Below are 19,395 nucleotides of genomic sequence, written 5' to 3'. Positions count from 1 at the left end.
TCAAGAGGGTAAAAACACTTAACCGCAGCAAATCAAATCACAACGTTCTTACTTTGATCTACTGCTCAGAATCCACCGTATATTCACCACCTCCAAGTGCATCTGCTACGTAAGACTACGTACAATCACAAAAGGACCTGAGGTTATAGGTCCAACCTTCTCCCGTAATGTCAATGAGAGGCCCCAAAAGAGTCTAGTCTAGTTATCAAGATCCCTGCCAAATTATTCCGAATTCAGCTCCCTGCCAAATTCGGATCAAGATCCCTAAAAAGACGCAAAACATGTGGTTGCTTTTTTTTCTTTCTGATGGTTTCAAACATGTGGTTGTTAATTGTTACAACTCTTTTCTTTTTCTTTATCGATAATAATTGACGATCGGTTATATTCTGACTATTGTAGATTGTACTCACTGTAAACGTTCACTATGTTGATTATAAAATTCTCTTAAAATATTGACGTCTATTCGTTATTTAATATATTTAGAGTTACTTTCTCTAGTTGTTTTGAACCAATCAATCAGCAGATTAATACAAAAACAACCAAATTACTGTTTTATGTGCGTCAAAAGCCGTTGGTCCGGTTATATCGTATATGAATGCACTAAATCATTGTCTCGAAAGATATAATAGAAGTTTTGTTTTTGAGGTAGTATTGATCTCAATCACCTTGTAATCAAACCACCTATAACTTTAATATATTTGTAAATCATTATAGCAATAAAACTATATATTCATTTTTTTGAAAAGAAGTAGCTAGCTAGTGAGTATCAGATCACCAAACATATTAAAGATCGATTTAGATTTTTTTTTTTTTTTTTTTCGATTTAGATTCTTCTTGATATCGTCTTTAGCTTCTAGAGAATTGCATGTCATCTTCTCATACTCTCTCTTACACAGGTCCACAACTGCACTTGCTTTGGTTTTATCTTTAGCTATTTTTTTTTTTATTTTTATTCTTTTCCGGCCGTTTAGAATTTATACATGGCAATGGATTCAAAAGTAGAGTTTGGTGTCAAACACACATGTCGTGAACTCATAATGCCACTAGACACACACACACTAGCTTCTAGGCTTCTAGTCATAAAGCGTTTTCTTCAATTCTGCATCAGAGAAGAAAACCTTAGCAAATCAAAAGATAAGATTTAATTATGGTGACCACTAAAATGTAGACGCGTAATAATGAGTGCAGCCTTAGCAATTTATGCTTTATACTAAGTTATTTAATATATTCCTAGTAAATCAAGAAAAATCTGACACCATGCAAAGTTATATATACATGTATATTCTGTATAAATTATAGGCGTCGTAAAAGCACTTTAATGTTATGCGGCTTAATTAATAAGTTATTATATGATGATATTTAGATGAATACTTATCAGATTAACTTAGGATTCAAACTCTAAAAGTTGCTATTGATATTAGATTAATACTCCTATGTTCTTAAAACTTCAATGACCTTCTGCTGCTAAATAAGTTAAACTATATCAGAATATACTATTAGAACTTTGAATATACTGTATTAAAATATCTACAAAATATGTGTAGTGTATCACAATTCACAGATATGGTAATTAAAAAATTAGTCTGCACACGTTTTTTAATACAATAATTGGGTTGGACCACTAATCCATGATAGACCACTAATCCATGATAGATAAAAATATTGTAGGTAAACTTATACAAAATGAGTTTAATATATATTTATGTGGCTGCATAACAATAATTCAAGTTTTATGTTTATTCTTGGTAAGTTTTATGTCCAAAACAAGTTCTCTCATATATTTTGTCCTCACTGCTGATGGTTATATTAAAAAAGCAATAATATGAAAAAAAATATCTGCCACCTAATTATTTAAATATTCCAACTAAAAATTGTGTCGTTTTATGTATAAAAAAAATTGAATACGGACGTAATGAGAGTCCATGACATATTTATTCAGAAGATGAAGACAAATTGAATACGGCCATACGGGACACATCTACACTACTATACACGACTCCATGCCTGTTCATTTATATCATTTCATACACATCAAATCGAAGAAAGAAGTTGTAAAAATATTTTATTTCTATATTTCGTTTTCAGTTTCGGATTATATGCTTAATTAAATCATGTGATCTTCTATAACGACAGAGAATATCAGAACAACGTTATACATAATTACTTCCTTTTTTCCATAAGAGGCCGACTTATATAGTTTTATTTTCAATTAGACCCCGAAATTTCAGGTTTTGTCCCCCCCAGAAGTTTCATATAATTACGTAAAAGCCCTCATTATTAAAAACATGAAAATTCAGGACACTTTCGGCAGCAGCCACGATTTGATGTTCAAGTTTTTTTTTTTTTTTGTTGTCCTCAATGATTGGGTCCATCTGAGTAAATGCGTATGAGATTGATGAATCACATTACAACTACTCCTTATAAGATTCTGCGATCTACCCCATGATCAATTAGTCCCCAGACTCTCTCCAAGATTCCCTCTTTTTGTTTTCTTGTCGTTCTGGGTTCTTTTGGGTCTACACAAAAATCGAAGCTTTTCTTCTTCTGGGGTTTGTGTTTCTCTTTCTCAGTTCTTTTCGTTGTATTGTATAACTCATAAAAGAACGATCTTTTGATCCAGATTTGTTTTTTTATTTATTTATTTCAGGTTTGTCACGTTGATGGTCATCTATTTCTCAAAATCAGGACAACAAAGTTTGGATTTTTCCAATCAATTCTCTCACTTTAGGTATTGAATTTGTGCATTTGTGTTCCTTTTTTTGTTTGATTTGCTCAGAGAGAATGAAAAAATTGACAAAAGAAGAGAGAATCTAAGGTTGGATGCGACTCCACGTTAGAAAAAGTTTAAAACTTTTTTTGGCGTTTCTTATATGTTTGCTAGGTGTGGAGTTTTCTTTTCTTTAACAGGGCAAACCCAATTTGGCCTACTAAAAGCAAGTTGGCTGCTTTAGAAATACATTTATCATTGACTCCACTAAGATCTAATTTATAGTTTTAATATTTACAAATTTTTTTTTTTTTTTTTTTGTGTAGGCCTTCCTTAATGCTAAGCTCGTGTGTTCTGATCCCTTTAGCTGCACTATTTTAATCCTTTTTCCCCAGAGATTTCATCTGTATAAGATCTCTCGAGGAAACATCAGCATTTTGTATCAGAAGAAGAACAAGAGGAGAGACCAGAGGTAAAAAAAAACATTATGAGTTTTTTTAACTAAGATCTCTGTTTTGGCTTATGTGCTGAGAACAAAAGGATCGTGGTGAATTGAAATGCAAGAGTTTTAAAAGTAAGAAAATGAGATGAGTTTTTGATTGTTTCTTCGAAAAATTTCGATTTGATTTGATTTGGTATTTTTAATGTCCTCAGTGATTGATTTCTGCGTGGTCGTATCATTCTAAGCACATGGCTGCTTATTGAGATATAGCCAGCCATGTTTAGCCGCTGACTTTCTTATAAATGTGTTTTTTTTTTATATAGAAAGTGTAACTTGGAAATTTTCTTGATTTGGTTTCTATAACTGTAATTTGTAATTGTGCTTGAGCACTACCAGATTACTCAGCAAATTCACTATCCATTTGAGGATTATTCCTTTTAGATGCTTTATGATTTTTTTCGTGCTCGAGTCAAATTGTTTTTTTTTGGTCCTTGACTCTTTCTTTCACTTCCTCAAGCTGGTTCGCGTTAATCCTTTGAATCTGACTTGTGCTTATGCCTCTTGAATCTATTTGTATAGCTTTCTTTGTGACTATCTTGATTACTGACTGTAAAATGTGAGATTGTTTTGTGTAGTGATGAGGTTGAGTTTAGAATATCTTGGTTAGCTCCATTGGGTAAGGCTTGTTGTGGATTGATTTGTATATCTTAAGTCTTCAGGAGCTTTTGAATGTGTCAAGAATGTTTTTGGAAATGTTCTCGTTCTCTCCTTTCCATTTTGGGATTTGATGACTGTTCATGAATGCTATATTGACTTTAGATAATATAATTATGTATTTGTATTTAATTCATTTTCCGTATGCCACAAAACCCATTCTCTGTTTGGTTTGTCAACGTTGACAAAAATGCAAAATCTATATATAAGTGGTATCAGGGTGTTCTAATTTCGACATTCTTCTCAGGCTCTTATCTACAACTTTGTGCTCTGCTGCTCTATGCGATAAAAAGATGGTGGCCTTTGGGAAATATTTGCAGCGGAAACAGATTGATGAATGGAGAGGGTATGCATTTTCATACGACATCTCGGTTTTAGCCGCATCTTTATTAATCTATCTTGTGATCAAAATGATAATTTGATGGTTTCCCTTGTAGCTATTACATCAATTACAAATTGATGAAGAAGAAAGTGAAGCAATATGCTGAACAAATCCAAGGCGGATCTCAACATCCTCGCCATGTTCTCAAAGATTTCTCAAGGATGCTCGATACTCAGGTATGTTGTTACGTCAAGATGATTTTATTCGAATACTACTCTCACTGAATTGTTATTGTCCGTGCATCTCAGAGGTTTTGTTTCTGTTTATTAGATGAAACGTTTAGATGTTAACCATTCTGATGATGATCACATGGAACTCCTTTATAGTGTTAAAATTGTTCGAGATATTGAAAGTGATTCATCGTTTTGTAGATTGAGACAACTGTCCTTTTCATGTTGGAACAACAAGGGTTGCTCGCAGGGCGATTAGCCATATTGAGGGAAACTCATGATGCTATACTTGAGCAGCCTGACATATCGAAAATTGTTGAGCTACGAGAATCATACAGAGACGTTGGACGAGACCTTCTTCAGCTTCTGAAATTCGTTGAGCTTAACGCCATTGGTCTGCGCAAGATACTTAAGAAATTTGACAAACGGTTTGGCTATAGATTTGCTGATTATTACGTGAAGACCCGCGCTAATCATCCTTACTCTCAGCTTCAACAAGTCTTTAAGCATGTGGTAAATTCACTTTTTCTTACCACTCTTTTCACTGTTTCATCTATAGGCTCTTTCTTGTTAGGGATTTGAAATGTGTTCTGTGTATGGAAAATTTATAGGGTGTAGGAGCTGTTGTTGGGGCTATTTCACGCAATCTTCATGAGCTTCAAGAAAATGAAGGAAGCTTTTATTCAATTTATGACCAACCCGTTCTTCCTCTTCAGGTACTACATTTAAAATATATAAATTCAGATTCCTCTATTTAGCTCTTCTTGTTAATCCTAATCCATTCCTTAAAACTCTGCAGGATCCAGTGGTTGAGGCAATAAAAACCGCAGTAGACAAGCTAACGCACTCGACAAATTTCCTTAACTTCTTGGCACAACATGCTCTCATCATGCAAGATGAGTTGGTGACTCCTTCAGAGGATGCAATCGATGAGCGGGCTTACCATTTTAATTCGTTACTCCTGAATCTAGGAAATACATTTTTGTACATGGTCAACACGTATATCATCGTCCCTACAGCAGATGACTATTCAATGAGCCTTGGTGCTGCAGCAACGGTTTGCGGTGTTGTCATTGGATCTATGGCTATCGCTCAAGTTTTCTCATCAGTTTATTTCAGCGCGTGGTCCAACAAATCTTACTTCAAACCTCTTGTGTTTAGCAGCATTGCGCTCTTTATTGGAAACTTAATGTATGCGTTGGCTTATGATGCCAATTCTATAGCGCTTCTCTTACTCGGCCGTGTCTGTTGTGGGTAAGTTAAAACATTTTCCTATGAATCGTGTGAAAGAGTAAACCTTTTCTACAACGAATACTAACCCTTTAAATTTGCAGGTTGGGATCAGCAAGAGCTGTGAACCGGAGATATATTAGTGATTGTGTGCCTTTGAGAATCCGAATGCAGGCATCAGCAGGTTTTGTGAGTGCTAGTGCACTTGGAATGGCTTGTGGTCCCGCGCTTGCTGGTTTACTCCAAATCAAATTCAAGTTCTACAAGTTTACATTTAATCAGTCTACTTTGCCTGGGTGGGTTATGGCTGTGGCCTGGCTTTTCTATTTGGTATGGCTATGCATATCATTTAAAGAGCCATTGCGTGACACAGAGGATGAAGAAAAAACCAATCCAAATGAAACAACATCAAGTAATCTGCTTTTGAAAGATTATTGATAGTAAAAGCTGTTCCTTTTTTTATTGTAACAAAAACTAATTAATTGGATTCTTGGTTGATGCAGTGACAGATAGAGTTGAAAGTAGCAGAGTCGAAGAAGGTCTTCGAAAGCCCTTGCTGATTACTTCAGGAATCAAGCCAGAAGATGAAGAGGACTGCAATGAAAGCGAAGAATCTCAAGAAGATTCTCACAAACCTGCAAATTCTTTCAGATCAGCTTACCAACTTCTTACTCCATCTGTTAAGGTACCATCATCAGTTTTCGAAAAATACATAATTTTGATAGATATGATTCGCGACTGAAATCTTTGTCGTGCGGTTTTGGTCGTCAGGTTCAACTATTGATCTACTTCATGCTCAAGTACGCAATGGAAATACTACTGTCAGAGTCTAGTGTCATTACTTCATACTACTTTAGTTGGTCAACAAGCTCTGTTGCCATCTTCCTAGCCTGCCTTGGTCTCACGGTGCTGCCAATCAACATTTTGGTTGGAAGTTACATCAGTAATATGTTTGAAGACAGGTAATCTTGGAATCCCGAGCTCAAACCAAACCAAATATATAATTCTTTGATCTAAAAAGCTTGATCCTGTTTTGTATACCTAATGATTGAATCCAAAACTTTGATATTTATTTTGGTGATGATTTGCAATGTCTCTCTCTCACAGGCAAATCCTTTTAACATCTGAGATCATCGTCTTCTTTGGGATTCTCTTCAGTTTCAATCTGTTTGTTCCATACACTGTACCACAATATGTGATCTCAGGTCTCGTTATGTTCGTAGCTGCTGAAGTACTCGAAGGTATAATAACTAAACAAAACTCTCTGCTTTCTGCTTTAAAAAACCAACCTATTTCTAATGCCTTTTTTTTGTTTGGTTTCGTTAGGTGTGAATCTGTCGTTGTTATCGCGAGTAATGTCATCGAGGCTGTCGAAAGGAACATACAACGGAGGGTTGCTGTCGACAGAAGCTGGAACGTTGGCTCGGGTTGTGGCGGATGTAACCATAACATTGGGAGGATACTTGGGACGAGGCCATCTCTTGAATGCTACTCTTCTACCATCTCTTGTCATCTGCATTGGCTCCATTGTTGCTACTTGTTGTACTTATAACTCTCTCTATTGATTTTGGAGTTTTGCTACCAATTTTCTAAAATAGAATAAGAAACAGTGTGTATGATCATCCTCTCTTTATTTGATTATATTTGTCGTCACCAATGTTCCAATTATTATGGGTGTATATGTGACCTAATAGGTATGTCAACTCGTATATATATACGGGGAATACATAATCCTCTATATGTTAGAAACATTGTTCCAGTATTGTGAGATTTCATCTAAATTATTATTGTAATAAATTTTGGTTTTGAGTTCTGTACCCTCAAGTTTCAGATCGCTAGTTTATTCTTCTTCACTACTCTTTTGTTCTATTGGTTTTATTTATCTTAATGTGAGTTTGGATAAAGTTCACATTCTACCCGTAACTCAAGCCTATCTTGTCTCCTAGAATTTACACAACTTGCGCTCATTGATCTAATCATCAGATTACACCAGCAAACAACTAAGCCTAGCTTGATTCTATGTAGGCAGTTCCGGTTTATGTTATCGTTGATGTTCCGGTTCCAGTCACTTGTTAATGTTGTCTCAATTTCAGTTCATGCTGTTGTTAGTTACATATCTCGATTTCGCTATTGTTTTTGTTGATGTCTCTCAGTTCTAATTATTGATAAATGTTGTTTGATATTGAGCTGTGGTTTTTATCTGTAGTTCGAACATATTCAAGCATGTTCAGCTTCAATTCAAGTGTCTATACGGATATACCATGTACGACCAGATTATTCAACCTCAAGTAAGTTGACCAAAACAACTGGAGTTGCTCTTTAGCTGTCATCAGTGCGTAAGACAATTACCAAAATTAAATCGCAAGTTTGTATCTGACAAAATAAAAGAAATAGCATATCAAGATTTAGTTGGTGGAAGAAGGAAGATACATTGCATTGATCATTTCATAGGATAGCTGGCGTACGTCCAATTCTGCATGAAGATGAGTTCCCCAAAGAGTCAGGCGACATCCAACCAAACCATCTAAGAGTTCCTCCAAAGAATCCATCAACCAAAGTAACATACCGCAAGCATATATGGTTTTTGGTATGCCTAGCCGCCGTCCCGGACGAGAAATAATTGAATCAACACAAAAATCAATATAATGGGGGGGGGGGGGGGGGGGGGACAAAATTGGAATATGAAAGAGGATTGTACCATGCATCATGCATGTCCTGCTAATAATGGAGAATCCTTCCATCGTTTACATTTGTAACAAAACCATTTAAGAAAACAAACCTTTGCTAAATGCGTTTTCTATAAAATAATTATAAAATTATTTGGAATATCTCTTATCGTTGGCTTCATGGTGCAGTGGTAAAACGTATAATGATTCGAAACATAGTGAACTGCTAAAAAGTACTCGTAAATCTTTGTGTTCATCATTTTCTTCAACCCCTATTTTACTGTTCTGTGTTCTTTTAATAATACTCACGTCTTTTGGTTTAACAAATTTTCAATCTCGATTCAATGAAACTTAAGTCACTTTTTCGAATCTTGGTAAAATGTTAAAAACGCAACAATATCATATATATTAGTTCCATAAGTGACTGGACAATCGAAATATACATTAGAAAAAAAATGCAATTATATAAGGGAAAACAACGTTCTCATAACGTGGGAAAACAGATATATATTCCCCATCTATTTTATTTCTCTGAATTTAGAGTCTATAAAGTAGCAAGATTATTATTCGAATTCATTTGTTTTTCAATTCTAAAAATAGTTTTATTTTGGACTGAAAAGCTATTCTTGTTCATTTTAAAGTTAACCATGCATGGGACAACCAGAGAATATCCAACGGCATATGCTATTGGTCTATTTGGCACAACATCTAATACCATATATATATATATACTGTAGAATAATTGAATAGAGAGAACGAAATAATTTCTTTAACACTTTGGAACTTAATCTTAACTATTTCTAACGTACAGTGTGTTAGATCAAACCGAAAATTATAAACCTATTTCGTTTTGTTTAATATACAGTACATACACAAACCGTAACCAAAATTAAGCCGAACCAAACCAAACCAAAAAAGCATAAAATTCAACTGTTTATATATTTCTACTAAAATAAATTTGGCCGAAAACAGAATATAAAATGAAACCAAATTGTATCAAACTAGACCGAATAACAAAAATGTGAAACCAATGAAACTGGATTCACTGCACCTTTTAAATAATTAATTTGCAGTAATTTACTAATTTTCTCACCATTCATATCTCTTTATTGTTTTTAATATTCTCACCTCATGTAAGAGAAAAAAAAAGCTGCAAAAATAGATTTCCAGCTTATAAAGAGACATCATGGAAAAATCTAATATTCCTTGTCGAAAATTCCTTACTTATATTTTTTAATATGTATATGTGCTCAAACACATATATATAACAAACACACGACTTCATGGATCTTATAGAAATGAAGAGAAACATGTAAGCTCACTAGTTCTAGGGCGTTTCTCCATTGGCAGGTCCCTTCCATCACATATAAATGCATCGAAATTTTCCCATGATCGATGTGTATATCAGTATATGATCTGCCAAAGGAGAGTTGCCCTGAAACTGGTTCAGCTTAATTAAGATTTAAGCACGTGAACGAGAGCAGTAAGTCAGTAACCAAAGGTAATGTAATCTCTCTCTCTCTCTCTCTCTCTTTTTTTTAAACACATGTTTTGTAATTTCTTTTAGAATGATTAATTCAATAGATCTAGATCCGAGTTAGAGTACACAATGTTATGTTCGAGAGAAAAAAATCGCTTAACCCTAGATAGAGACCATTTAAAATATCTATGACAAAAATTGGATTTAGCTAATGGTCGACTAAACATTTTTAATCTTCCTATAAAAAAAAGTTATCATTAATCGATCATTGCATTCGTTTCTGCTTGTCATATTTTGTAAACTGAGACTTATATATGTATATATTTCGTATAAGATTTTTTTTTCTAGATTACGTATGTTACCGTTTAATAATGCCTTCAAGTCATAAGAAACTGACATGGTATATAGATCTTATCATAGCAATGCAGAGTGTATGGTGCGAAAGACCTTAATTAGGAATGATAAATTCCAAAAATTTGGTGGATATCATTAATATAGTAACGGTCTTCAATTTTGAGGTTTTTAACTGGATACGCGATTTACGCCGATGAAACTGAGGTTTGAGGAAGCGACATTCAGGTGGATACCAAAAACGATGAATGTTGCAGCTGGTCTATTAGCCAATGCTGCAATTCCTAGAAATGTTCTATTTGTTTAAATCGATTCATTTCTCAGTTGTAATGCATACAAGCTATCTTGTTTCAGCATATGTATATCTCAATGAAAAAATATCGTTTTGACTTTGACGTCGTAAAAATGGTGATGGTGCAAGAACTTCAAAAATTGGAGAATGTGATGTGTTGGGACATGTGGGTTGTGCTTTTAGTTCCTTAACTAGTTTGTAGGTAAGTTTTATTTCCTTGTCTTGAAAAGGTTATGTGAGATTATCAGTAAGCTATGTTGTAATTGATTGGGTTTGTCATTTGACTATTTACTAAATAACCGTTTTACTTATGAAAATCACAAATGGGTTATCTATATAGACAAAGAAGGCAGATGATAATTGATGTATAATACTATAATTAGTGATTAATCAACAAAGATTAAAAACAGAGGAAATAAATAACGCAAAATAGTACATTTTTATTTGTAATCAAAAAGGTTTATTTTTAACAATACAACAACATTGAGAAGAAGAAAACAAAAATAAAAATACAAAAACACAACAATTTTTTTCAGCCTCTAAACCCAAAAAAAGATACTTCTTTTTCATTTGATTTTTTGTTTTTCTTGATAGGGGTTTAGAACTGTTTTACCTTACCAAAAACCCTTTTTAATAGCATATCAAGCTTTAACTTCAGTCTTCTTGTTAGGCTCAAACACGTACTTGATCAGAGACTCTTTGATAGACATCAACTCAGGGAACTCAGTCTTCAACTTAGTCGCATCGAGCTCGTTATTACTCCTTGGAGCCACAATCACTTTAGCTTGTTCCTCCAATGTGAAGTTCTTCCAAGTAAAACTGGGGTCAATGTAGTCTCTGTACATCTCCAAGATCTCGTTGTGACTGACGACACCCGGGTTAGTGAAGTTGTAGATCCCTGTCAAGTTCCTCTTAGCCATCTCGATCGATATCGGGAGGAGCTCGTCGAGGATTGTCATCGAGTTAGGGATGTCCACAACTTTCTCATACCGAGCAATCTTCGTGATGAAGTTTCTCGGGTTCGTTAGATCCGAAGAAATGGGCATTCGCACTCTTAGCGTGCATACATTCTCATAGTTCTTGAGCAGCTCCTCCACCTATATATATATATATATATATATATATTGTTTTACCACCAACCAACATCATCAAAACAAGCTCAAGAGCATATGAGTTCATCTGCAACATTCTTAGAGCTAATCTAACATTTCAAACCTCAGCAGCAGCAAATCAGATCCAAGTCAATGAAGCTGCCTCTCACAAATCTAATCTATATTTCCAGAACTAATCTAAGCAAATCTAAGAGTTTGGGATCGAATCTGAAGTAATTCATAAATAAAAGGATTGAAAATGTAAAATAAATCAAGCTTCTCTCTGTCTCTCTCTCTCTCTCAGTACTCACCATAGCTTTGGTTTTAGAGTAGAAAGAGCCGGTGAAGTTGGGAGTATCCTCTTCCTTGAATCCGATACCCGACCCGAGAGTATGACCCGGATCATACTCAAATATACAACCGGTCGCGTAGTTGATCAGAACGAGTCCCTTCTCTCTGCAGATATCGGCGAGGGTTAGGGTTCCGGCGACATTGGTACGGATCGTCTCGACTTTGTGAGATTCGCACCAGTCGACATTAGGACGACCGGTGACTCCAGCGGCGTTGAAGACGTGGCTAGGTTTCACCGATTCGATGTCGGCGACGATCGATTGACGATCTTGGAGACGACCTGAGCCGTAAGTGTATGAGATCCCTTGAGATTCACAGAGCTTACCGAGTAAACCACCGATCCATCCGGTTCGACCGTAGATTAGGAAGTTGAATGAGGAGGTTGATGATGATGATCCGTTTGCGTCTGCTACAACCATTTTTTTTGGTTTTTTGTCGGTGATCGGGAAATAAAGTCGCCGGGAGATACAAAGAGAGAGATGTGTGATGGATCTGATCTGAAGAGAGAAATAGAGAGACGTTTTTGTTTTGGGTGATGATTGATGGATGGGTGTTGTTTGCTTCGTTTTATCCCAATTTTTCGGGGAGACAATGAACTTTTTAGTTTTTTTTTTTTGCTTTTAACCACCCAAGTTTTCTTATTTGAGTTTAATGACCCATTTGAGTGATTTAAAAACATTTTAGTCAAATTGTTAATTTTAGATTAATAAGTTACCAAAAATAAAACAAAAAATGCCAATATTTGGAGCAAGTGATATACTACTTTGACTAGTTTATTATAAATGTGAATATCCATAAATAATTTTTCATTTTTAAAATTTCATTATATTTGACTTATTTGTTATACCACCTTTTATAAATATTAGTGCAATATTTTCTTATTAAATAATACCATAGCAAATTAGTCATATACCATCCAAAAAATTCTTTTTGAAAATTTTGGAATCATATCTTAGTTCTAATTTTAAATTTCATTTTATTTGGCAAATTTGTAATATTTATTGTACTACTGCATATCCCATCCATGTATATATATTTTTAACATTAATTTCCGTAGTTCTCATAGTCATATTATTAAAAACTAACATCAATTTAAGGCAAAAATGAAACTCGTACAAATATTATTTGTTTTTTTTTCGTCGAAAAGTGAATTATATTGCTGAGTTGAAATATTTTTGATACAATTGTTGTGTTAGCCAAACAGGTGGTCTAAAACATTCAAAATAAAAAGTACAATTAAGACATCCATATCTTGCTAGTAGATGAGCTACTGAATTATTACAGCGTTTGGTAAAAACAAATTCAACAGATTGAAATCGTGTCTGCCACCATCTTATGTCTTGTATAATTCCTTCAATCGATGTATCATTATGTTTATGATTGAGTATCCTTGTGAGTACTTGACAATCTCCTTCGAAGCAGATATATATATGTCCTTTGATCCAGGCTTGTTGCATTGTCGATAATAATGCTTTGGCTTCCGCTTGCAGAGGTGACATTGCTGAGCCCAATTTTTGTGACCCCCACCCCCTTGATATACCATTCGAATCCCTCCAAATCCACCCTCCAGTTGCTTGATTAGTGTATTTATCGAATGCAGCATCATAATTACACTTTATTGTTGTGTTTGTTGGTCTTTTCCACCTTGGTATGTTTTGTTGTTCATTAAAGGAATCTAATTTTACCTGAGGGTTATAGAGATACCAGTCATGGACATCATTCTTTACTCTAAGAGCTAGAATTCTAGGAGATACTGTGCGGTTTTCAAATATAAATTTGTTTCTCGCTTTCCATAGATGCAACATAGTCCACAAGGGTTGTAAAGGAGTTGGATCTGTCATTCCATTCATATGATCCATATCTAAAAAAGCTGTAATGATTTGTTCACAGTCATAATTCATTGTTAAAAAAATATCGATAGGTATATTGGACTGATCCCAGACTTCTTTAGCATAATAACAAGAGAACAGAATATGTTCTATTGTTTCATCATTTCGGAAGCATCTGGGGCATACTGGATCAAGATTCAACCCCGTGTATTGAGTTTGGTAATAGACGGTAGTGCCTTTGACATTAATAGCCAAAAAAAATGTTTAACCTGGGGCAAAATTTTCAGTTTCCAAACTCTGTTTTTAAGTTTGTTAATTTTGGGTTCCAGACCTTAATCGATTAGTGTGTTATCTCTATTGCGCTTGGAAAATGTGGGGGGCGTAGACGTATTTTTTCGAATCTTGAGGTAGTGGATTAATATTTACCTTAAATTATTGTTTGTAGTGGTTTGTGTTTTAAAAAATAGTTAATTGTTGTCTGAATTTTAGACAGAGATCTGTGAAGGTGGTGGATTGAGAAATTGTTAATTAACACAAATAGATTCGACTACCACTACATTGGAGGTGCGCATTTTATTTATTTAATTCATTACAATCTAAACTAACAAGAATCTAATTTAAATTAAGTTTAGTTAAAATTTTAAAATATAGTATATTATATAGTATGAAAGAACAAATTAAAAGGCCAACTTAGCAATATATAGAATCGTCAACGAGTTGACAACCTTTGATATATAGCATTATTTGAATAAATTGTTGATACATTCCAGTTAGAAAAAAAAATAGTACCAAATATGGTGGTCATGAATATAATTGAGAAGTTTCTATATTATTGTAACTGAATTGACATTCTAATGAGGTTTTTAAGTGTTTAACCAAAGACCTAAATCTATATATACAACATTGATATATCAACCACATAATAAAATTCTTACAAAACCCGAGTCCTTAAAATATCATACACGTTATTGAAAATATATAACACCTAAATTCATTCGATTAAGTAAACTAACTAGTCGGTAGAACTTTATTTGTCAACCATTGATTAGTATACTATAATTTTATAGTAAAAGACTAATAATGCATTATTTGGGTTTTCCAGGAAGTTATGTATTAGTATTACTATATATTATAAACAGATCAGATCTTCTGTCTGAATCGTAGTGGACAAATGATGGGGGCATGTAGTCACTTTTCTAATTAAGATCCATTTCTCAATCTCTCGAGTCTTTTTTCTGTTCACCTGATACCATTCCTTAATATACATATATTTCTAGATCGGTACAATTATGTTTGTAAAATCATTTGGTTTTGCCGACAAAAAAGAAAAGCATTTTGCTTTAAAGGGTTTTCATGAAAATATTAAGTCATCGTCACACAAATCACATGATAATATCAAATAAAGAACTATAAAGTATCCGTCGTTAAGTTGTTGAGACTTTGAATACCAGTAATTTAAACCAAAAATCATACGTAACAATTTTATGGACGACTTCGTTCACATATGGCTCCAAAATATATGGATACGACATATTTGTGATTACAAATTTACAATATAGTAGTACTAATCAATCACTCAAAACACAAATCGTATGCATATTGTAATGATCACACCTCGATATTATCATCAGTAACATGAATTACGTGTATGTATATACTCATGCATGATTAAGCAATGCAATTAGTATGAAAATGTAGAGGTAATTAGTAAAGAAGAGATTAGTGTTTGCGCTTGGACTTCAAAGAAGTGAGTGAGTGAGAGTTGTTGTGCCAATTCCTCTTGCGTTGGTTAATGAACCAATTGTTGATTTGCTTCAACTGGAGCCCTGTCTCCTCCACCAATTTAGCCTTGTCATCTTCCTGTTCAAAATCACATATTGTTTACATTACAGTTTTGTGGTTGTTCATTACATGATTAATTGCAATTCTCAATCTCGATATACTGTTTTATGATTTATGTTGACGCATTTAAGCATTTTAAGAAGGAAAACAAAACAAAAAAAATTGCATGGATTTGAGTGTAGACCCAAATATGTTTGATGCTTCGTAAAATTATAAAAGCTAAGGAAGGTACTCACAGTAGGGTAAGGCCACTTGCAATGTTGTTGCCACCAGTTTTTCAAGACAGTGGTTGTGTCTCCTGGCAGTTTCCCAGCCCTTCTTTTCCTCATTATCTCTTCTCTGACATCTTCGATTCTCGATTTGAAACCCTTACCCGAAAAATAAAACGAATGTCATTACAAGAAAATAAATAGTAACATGAACGTATTAATTAACCTTTTTTTTTTATTAACTCATAAACATTTTAGTTTACCTGTTTGAGTTCGAGTTTAAGTTCTTGTCTCACTCTTTCCATAAGAGATCTTTCCGATTCAGTCGGTAGCAACGGACCAAATCCCGTCATATCGTGACCACCACTAAAATCAACGCCCGAGTTATCCGACGAGAAGTCCATCTGAAGATCGTCCTCGTCCTCTGACATCGTCGCACCAGACCCTTCTCCTAACGTTGCTCCTACGGGAGGGAATAGACAAAGTTTCACATAATGAATGTTGTTACTCCAGAACTACAAGATTTACACGGATCAATCCCAAGCCCAAAAGTAGAATAGAGCCCAAAAGGCCCTTTACATTACAAATCCGTATCAATGTATATTAATCCTACGTTTTACGTGGAGTTCCATATCTTGTTTTTATTTATTGTGTAAGCATATAATATATTCTCTATCATCATCTACCAACACATTACATTTAATATATTTCCTAGTTGTTCATATCTGGTATGATCAACGAGAACCTTTAGATGCCTACCTCTATTATATTTTAAAAGTCTCTTAATTCTAACATAATTTTTTTAAAAAGAATTATAGTTATATCTTGTAGTACTTTCTAATTCTGAGTAGAGTACATTCTAAATCTATGAGGTGTTTATATTATTATCATGAAGATATGTTAAAAAAAAAAAAGCAAGAAAGAACCTGTCAGAGAGTGAAGGTTGTTCTCAATTTCACGGCAAGCCATAACAGCTTCGACGGCATGAACCCTCACGTGCTGTTGCAGCTGTTCTTTGAAGCTACACAACACCATTACATATTGTGCCTGTTTCCAAATTAATTTATTATTATTATTATATTTTATACCCTCACATTTTAAATAATTATTCAATTCATTTAAAATTTAATTAACATTTCCTCATATGTGTATACACCACATAAATTTGTGCTTCTGGTGTGGTGTGTTTTTGAGCGGTTAGTTCGATCATTATATAGTCCTATTTTTTTTTTTTTTTTTGATAACTCAGGAGTGATCCTATAGTCCTATTTTCTATATAATTTAAATAAATTTAAATGAAGTCGAATCTTTTAAGAGGAAATTCGCAATCTAATTCCAAAATTATGGTTGCAATGTCAATTCGACTATAATGCAAATTTTAGTTTAGTGTAGTAAGAAATCAATCGCCGACGTTAACCAACATGATTAACCTAAGTTTAAATATAATTTCAATTTACAAAATGACTTTTAACATTGACTCACTCTATGTGAATTTAGCACCTAACTATATTTACACAAAGATATATTTTATACTAATTTCTATGTGTGTGTTTCCATACATTTCAAAATTGTATGAAAATACATAGATTCCCATGGAAGTTTACCACAATTACTTCTTACACGATAAAATTCACACAAAAAAACCACTAAAATAATGGAAGAAAAAAAATTACTTAAATATAATTAATATCATTCATAATTAGTCAACTCAAAAAAAGAGATAATGTTTTACATCTTTGACGTTTAAATTCACTACGAATTGGGTTTTTTTTTTAAATCCGAAAAAATCATTGAAAAGTATAATTTGTTTGAAACTTAACAAGATTGTGCAGTGAACATGACTTCAATCATAGTTAGTCCACTAAATATTATTTCAAAAGAAACATGATATAGTAAATTTAGTTAATCAAACAAGATTAAATTTATAGAAAACAAGTTTAACTTTTTTATATTCAAACGTACCAAGAAATTGTCGAGCTCGTGACGATCATGATGTGAGTATCCAACGGCGGTGGAAGCATAAGAACGGAGAAGATGATGAGATTGAGAAAGCTGAGATTCAATGATCGGAAGCTGATCGATCGGAGTAGCTACTCTTAGACACGCCACGTGTGCGGCTAATAATTGTTCATACATCGGATGTGTAGCGATCTCACCTTTCATCTGTCTATTCTGCTCCGCCATGGCCGCGGCGTCTCCATCTCCGCCTACGGTGGCTCCGATCATACCTAGCGCCGCTTCTTGCATATTCTTGACTCAAGAATAGGGTGAGAGATATGTTTCTTTGTCTGAAAACCCTAATTATCTTGAAGTCGATTTGGTTCGTATGATTACAGAAATAGAGAGAGAGAGAGAATGATCAGACAAAACCAACGTATATAAACTATAAAGCTGTTTTGATTTCTTTCCCCTTTATCTATTTTGTCACTCCTTTTATTTTCCTTCTAAAAATATATACTTTTTTTTTGTCTTATTTATATATACATATACATTTTTAAAAAGATTTATAATTTGGTATCATTTTCTAATGTATAGTAAACTTTAAGTGACACTAAAATATTAGTGTCTATAAATTAATAATAAAACTAAATATATATACATATATACATAAAGTTATGACAAACGCTAGTTATCAGAAACATACTTCGATTTACGTTTTTAAATCATTCTGAAATAACACTAAATCATTCTGAAATAACACTAACTAATTCTTCTTTCGTAAGCTATAATTATTCTATAGATCAAACTATATACACAGAAAATATAATAACGTAACCAATAATCGTTATATAGTTTTGTCATGCACATGTTAGTGATCAAAAGACTCAAATCTAAAATAAAACAAACGCACATACGTATGTAGATTGTTCTATATGGAGATTGTTATCTTTACAACTAGTCTTAATTTGATTTAGTTTAAGATAACCAAGTTACCTGAAAACAAATTGCATAACCAATTAGTTATCTGAAAAAAAATTGCAAAATCTTTTTCTATATATTAATACTGCGATTACATTTGCTTAATTCAGAACTAAGAAATGTTGTGTGACTAAGAAATGTTGCATCAAAGCTGTATCACATGATTGATTATTTCATATTTTAAATGAATAGACAATGATATTTGTTATGCTATTAAATAGTATTATTAATTAGGTGTTACTATTTGTTAAGTGGGTGTTAGAGGATTAGGTGTGTCTACCGGTCCTGTCGTTAAAGGTGGGAAGATATTTTTTCTTTTCCTCATTCTTTTTCAAAATTTTCAACTAATTTTTAAGTTCAAGTTGTTGAATCACTTATTAGGTCTTAAATCGTTGTCACGGCAAGAAAATAAAGTGCTTTTCATTTTACATTTGATATCCATATACATATACAAGTATTTATGAATTTTTGTAAAGCACGTTATTAACGTGCAATTTTTCATAACTTTACGTCAAGGTATATCAGCATATTGTGGAACCAAAGTACCAAACATAGTAGCAGTTTTTTTTTTAAAAAAATTCGTTTCTTTTTCTTTGCTTTTTTGTGTCAAAGTTTTCTAAATATTTCTTCGTTATAATCGAGTGTGATTTGAGATAAAAAGATACCGAATGGAATAAATAAATTAAAAGTCTTATTAAATTTATTTTTTTTTGGACGGCA

At 33.5% G+C, this 19,395-nt stretch overlaps 3 protein-coding genes across 4 annotated transcripts; 1 reads left to right on the top strand and 2 right to left on the bottom strand.

Moving 5' to 3' along the window:
• Nucleotides 1-1,922: 1,922 nt before the first annotated feature.
• On the top strand, nucleotides 1,923-7,462 carry LOC104752965 (SPX domain-containing membrane protein At1g63010). 2 transcript variants are annotated; one of them, XM_087491071.1, is made up of 13 exons: nucleotides 1,923-2,549; nucleotides 2,648-2,728; nucleotides 3,034-3,179; nucleotides 4,111-4,209; nucleotides 4,301-4,421; nucleotides 4,617-4,928; nucleotides 5,027-5,131; nucleotides 5,215-5,669; nucleotides 5,750-6,057; nucleotides 6,149-6,330; nucleotides 6,417-6,607; nucleotides 6,753-6,886; nucleotides 6,972-7,462. In XM_087491071.1, the coding sequence occupies exons 4-13, from the start codon at nucleotides 4,157-4,159 to the stop codon at nucleotides 7,208-7,210; spliced, it is 2,100 nt and encodes a 699-aa protein (XP_087347197.1). In that variant the 5' UTR covers nucleotides 1,923-2,549; nucleotides 2,648-2,728; nucleotides 3,034-3,179; nucleotides 4,111-4,156; the 3' UTR covers nucleotides 7,211-7,462. The 2 variants fall into 2 exon arrangements, with proteins under 2 accessions (XP_087347197.1, XP_087347198.1); XM_087491072.1 differs by having other exon boundaries at nucleotides 1,925-2,549; nucleotides 3,034-3,281.
• A 3,392-nt stretch (nucleotides 7,463-10,854) lies between these two features.
• Nucleotides 10,855-12,520, bottom strand: LOC104752964 (bifunctional dTDP-4-dehydrorhamnose 3,5-epimerase/dTDP-4-dehydrorhamnose reductase). The gene is made up of 2 exons (XM_087491968.1): nucleotides 11,837-12,520; nucleotides 10,855-11,531 (listed from the first exon to the last, which is right to left on the bottom strand). The coding sequence occupies exons 1-2, from the start codon at nucleotides 12,293-12,295 to the stop codon at nucleotides 11,076-11,078; spliced, it is 915 nt and encodes a 304-aa protein (XP_087348094.1). The 5' UTR covers nucleotides 12,296-12,520; the 3' UTR covers nucleotides 10,855-11,075.
• A 2,639-nt stretch (nucleotides 12,521-15,159) lies between these two features.
• KNAT7 (homeobox knotted-like protein) lies at nucleotides 15,160-18,607 on the bottom strand. Its single transcript, XM_010475223.2, has 5 exons — nucleotides 17,719-18,607; nucleotides 16,683-16,803; nucleotides 16,020-16,219; nucleotides 15,784-15,915; nucleotides 15,160-15,565 (listed from the first exon to the last, which is right to left on the bottom strand). Exons 1-5 carry the CDS (start codon nucleotides 18,001-18,003, stop codon nucleotides 15,425-15,427), a joined length of 879 nt encoding a protein of 292 aa, XP_010473525.1. The 5' UTR covers nucleotides 18,004-18,607; the 3' UTR covers nucleotides 15,160-15,424.
• Between the last annotated feature and the right edge of the window lie 788 nt (nucleotides 18,608-19,395).

The sequence above is a fragment of the Camelina sativa genome, chromosome 16, assembly GCF_030686135.1.
Source record: "Camelina sativa cultivar CO46 ecotype springtype chromosome 16, ASM3068613v1".
NCBI classification, from domain to species: Eukaryota; Viridiplantae; Streptophyta; class Magnoliopsida; order Brassicales; family Brassicaceae; genus Camelina; species Camelina sativa.
The sequence above is the reverse complement of the archived record's forward strand: the minus strand, read 5'-3'. Positions and strand labels throughout refer to the sequence as shown.

Coding starts and splice junctions, on each gene's coding strand:
- LOC104752964 (XM_087491968.1), bottom strand. CDS start 12,295: ATGGTTGTAGCAGACGCAAACGGATCATCATCATCAACCTCCTCATTC. Junction 11,532..11,836: donor ACTCTAAAACCAAAGCTATG/GTGAGTACTGAG, acceptor ATATATATATAG/GTGGAGGAGCTGCTCAAGAA.
- LOC104752965 (XM_087491071.1), top strand. CDS start 4,157: ATGGTGGCCTTTGGGAAATATTTGCAGCGGAAACAGATTGATGAATGG. Junction 4,422..4,616: donor CAAGGATGCTCGATACTCAG/GTATGTTGTTAC, acceptor ATCGTTTTGTAG/ATTGAGACAACTGTCCTTTT. Junction 5,670..5,749: donor CTCGGCCGTGTCTGTTGTGG/GTAAGTTAAAAC, acceptor TTAAATTTGCAG/GTTGGGATCAGCAAGAGCTG.
- KNAT7 (XM_010475223.2), bottom strand. CDS start 18,003: ATGCAAGAAGCGGCGCTAGGTATGATCGGAGCCACCGTAGGCGGAGAT. Junction 16,220..16,682: donor CAACCTTCACTCTCTGACAG/GTTCTTTCTTGC, acceptor TCCCTCCCGTAG/GAGCAACGTTAGGAGAAGGG. Junction 15,916..16,019: donor TTAAACTCGAACTCAAACAG/GTAAACTAAAAT, acceptor TTTTCGGGTAAG/GGTTTCAAATCGAGAATCGA.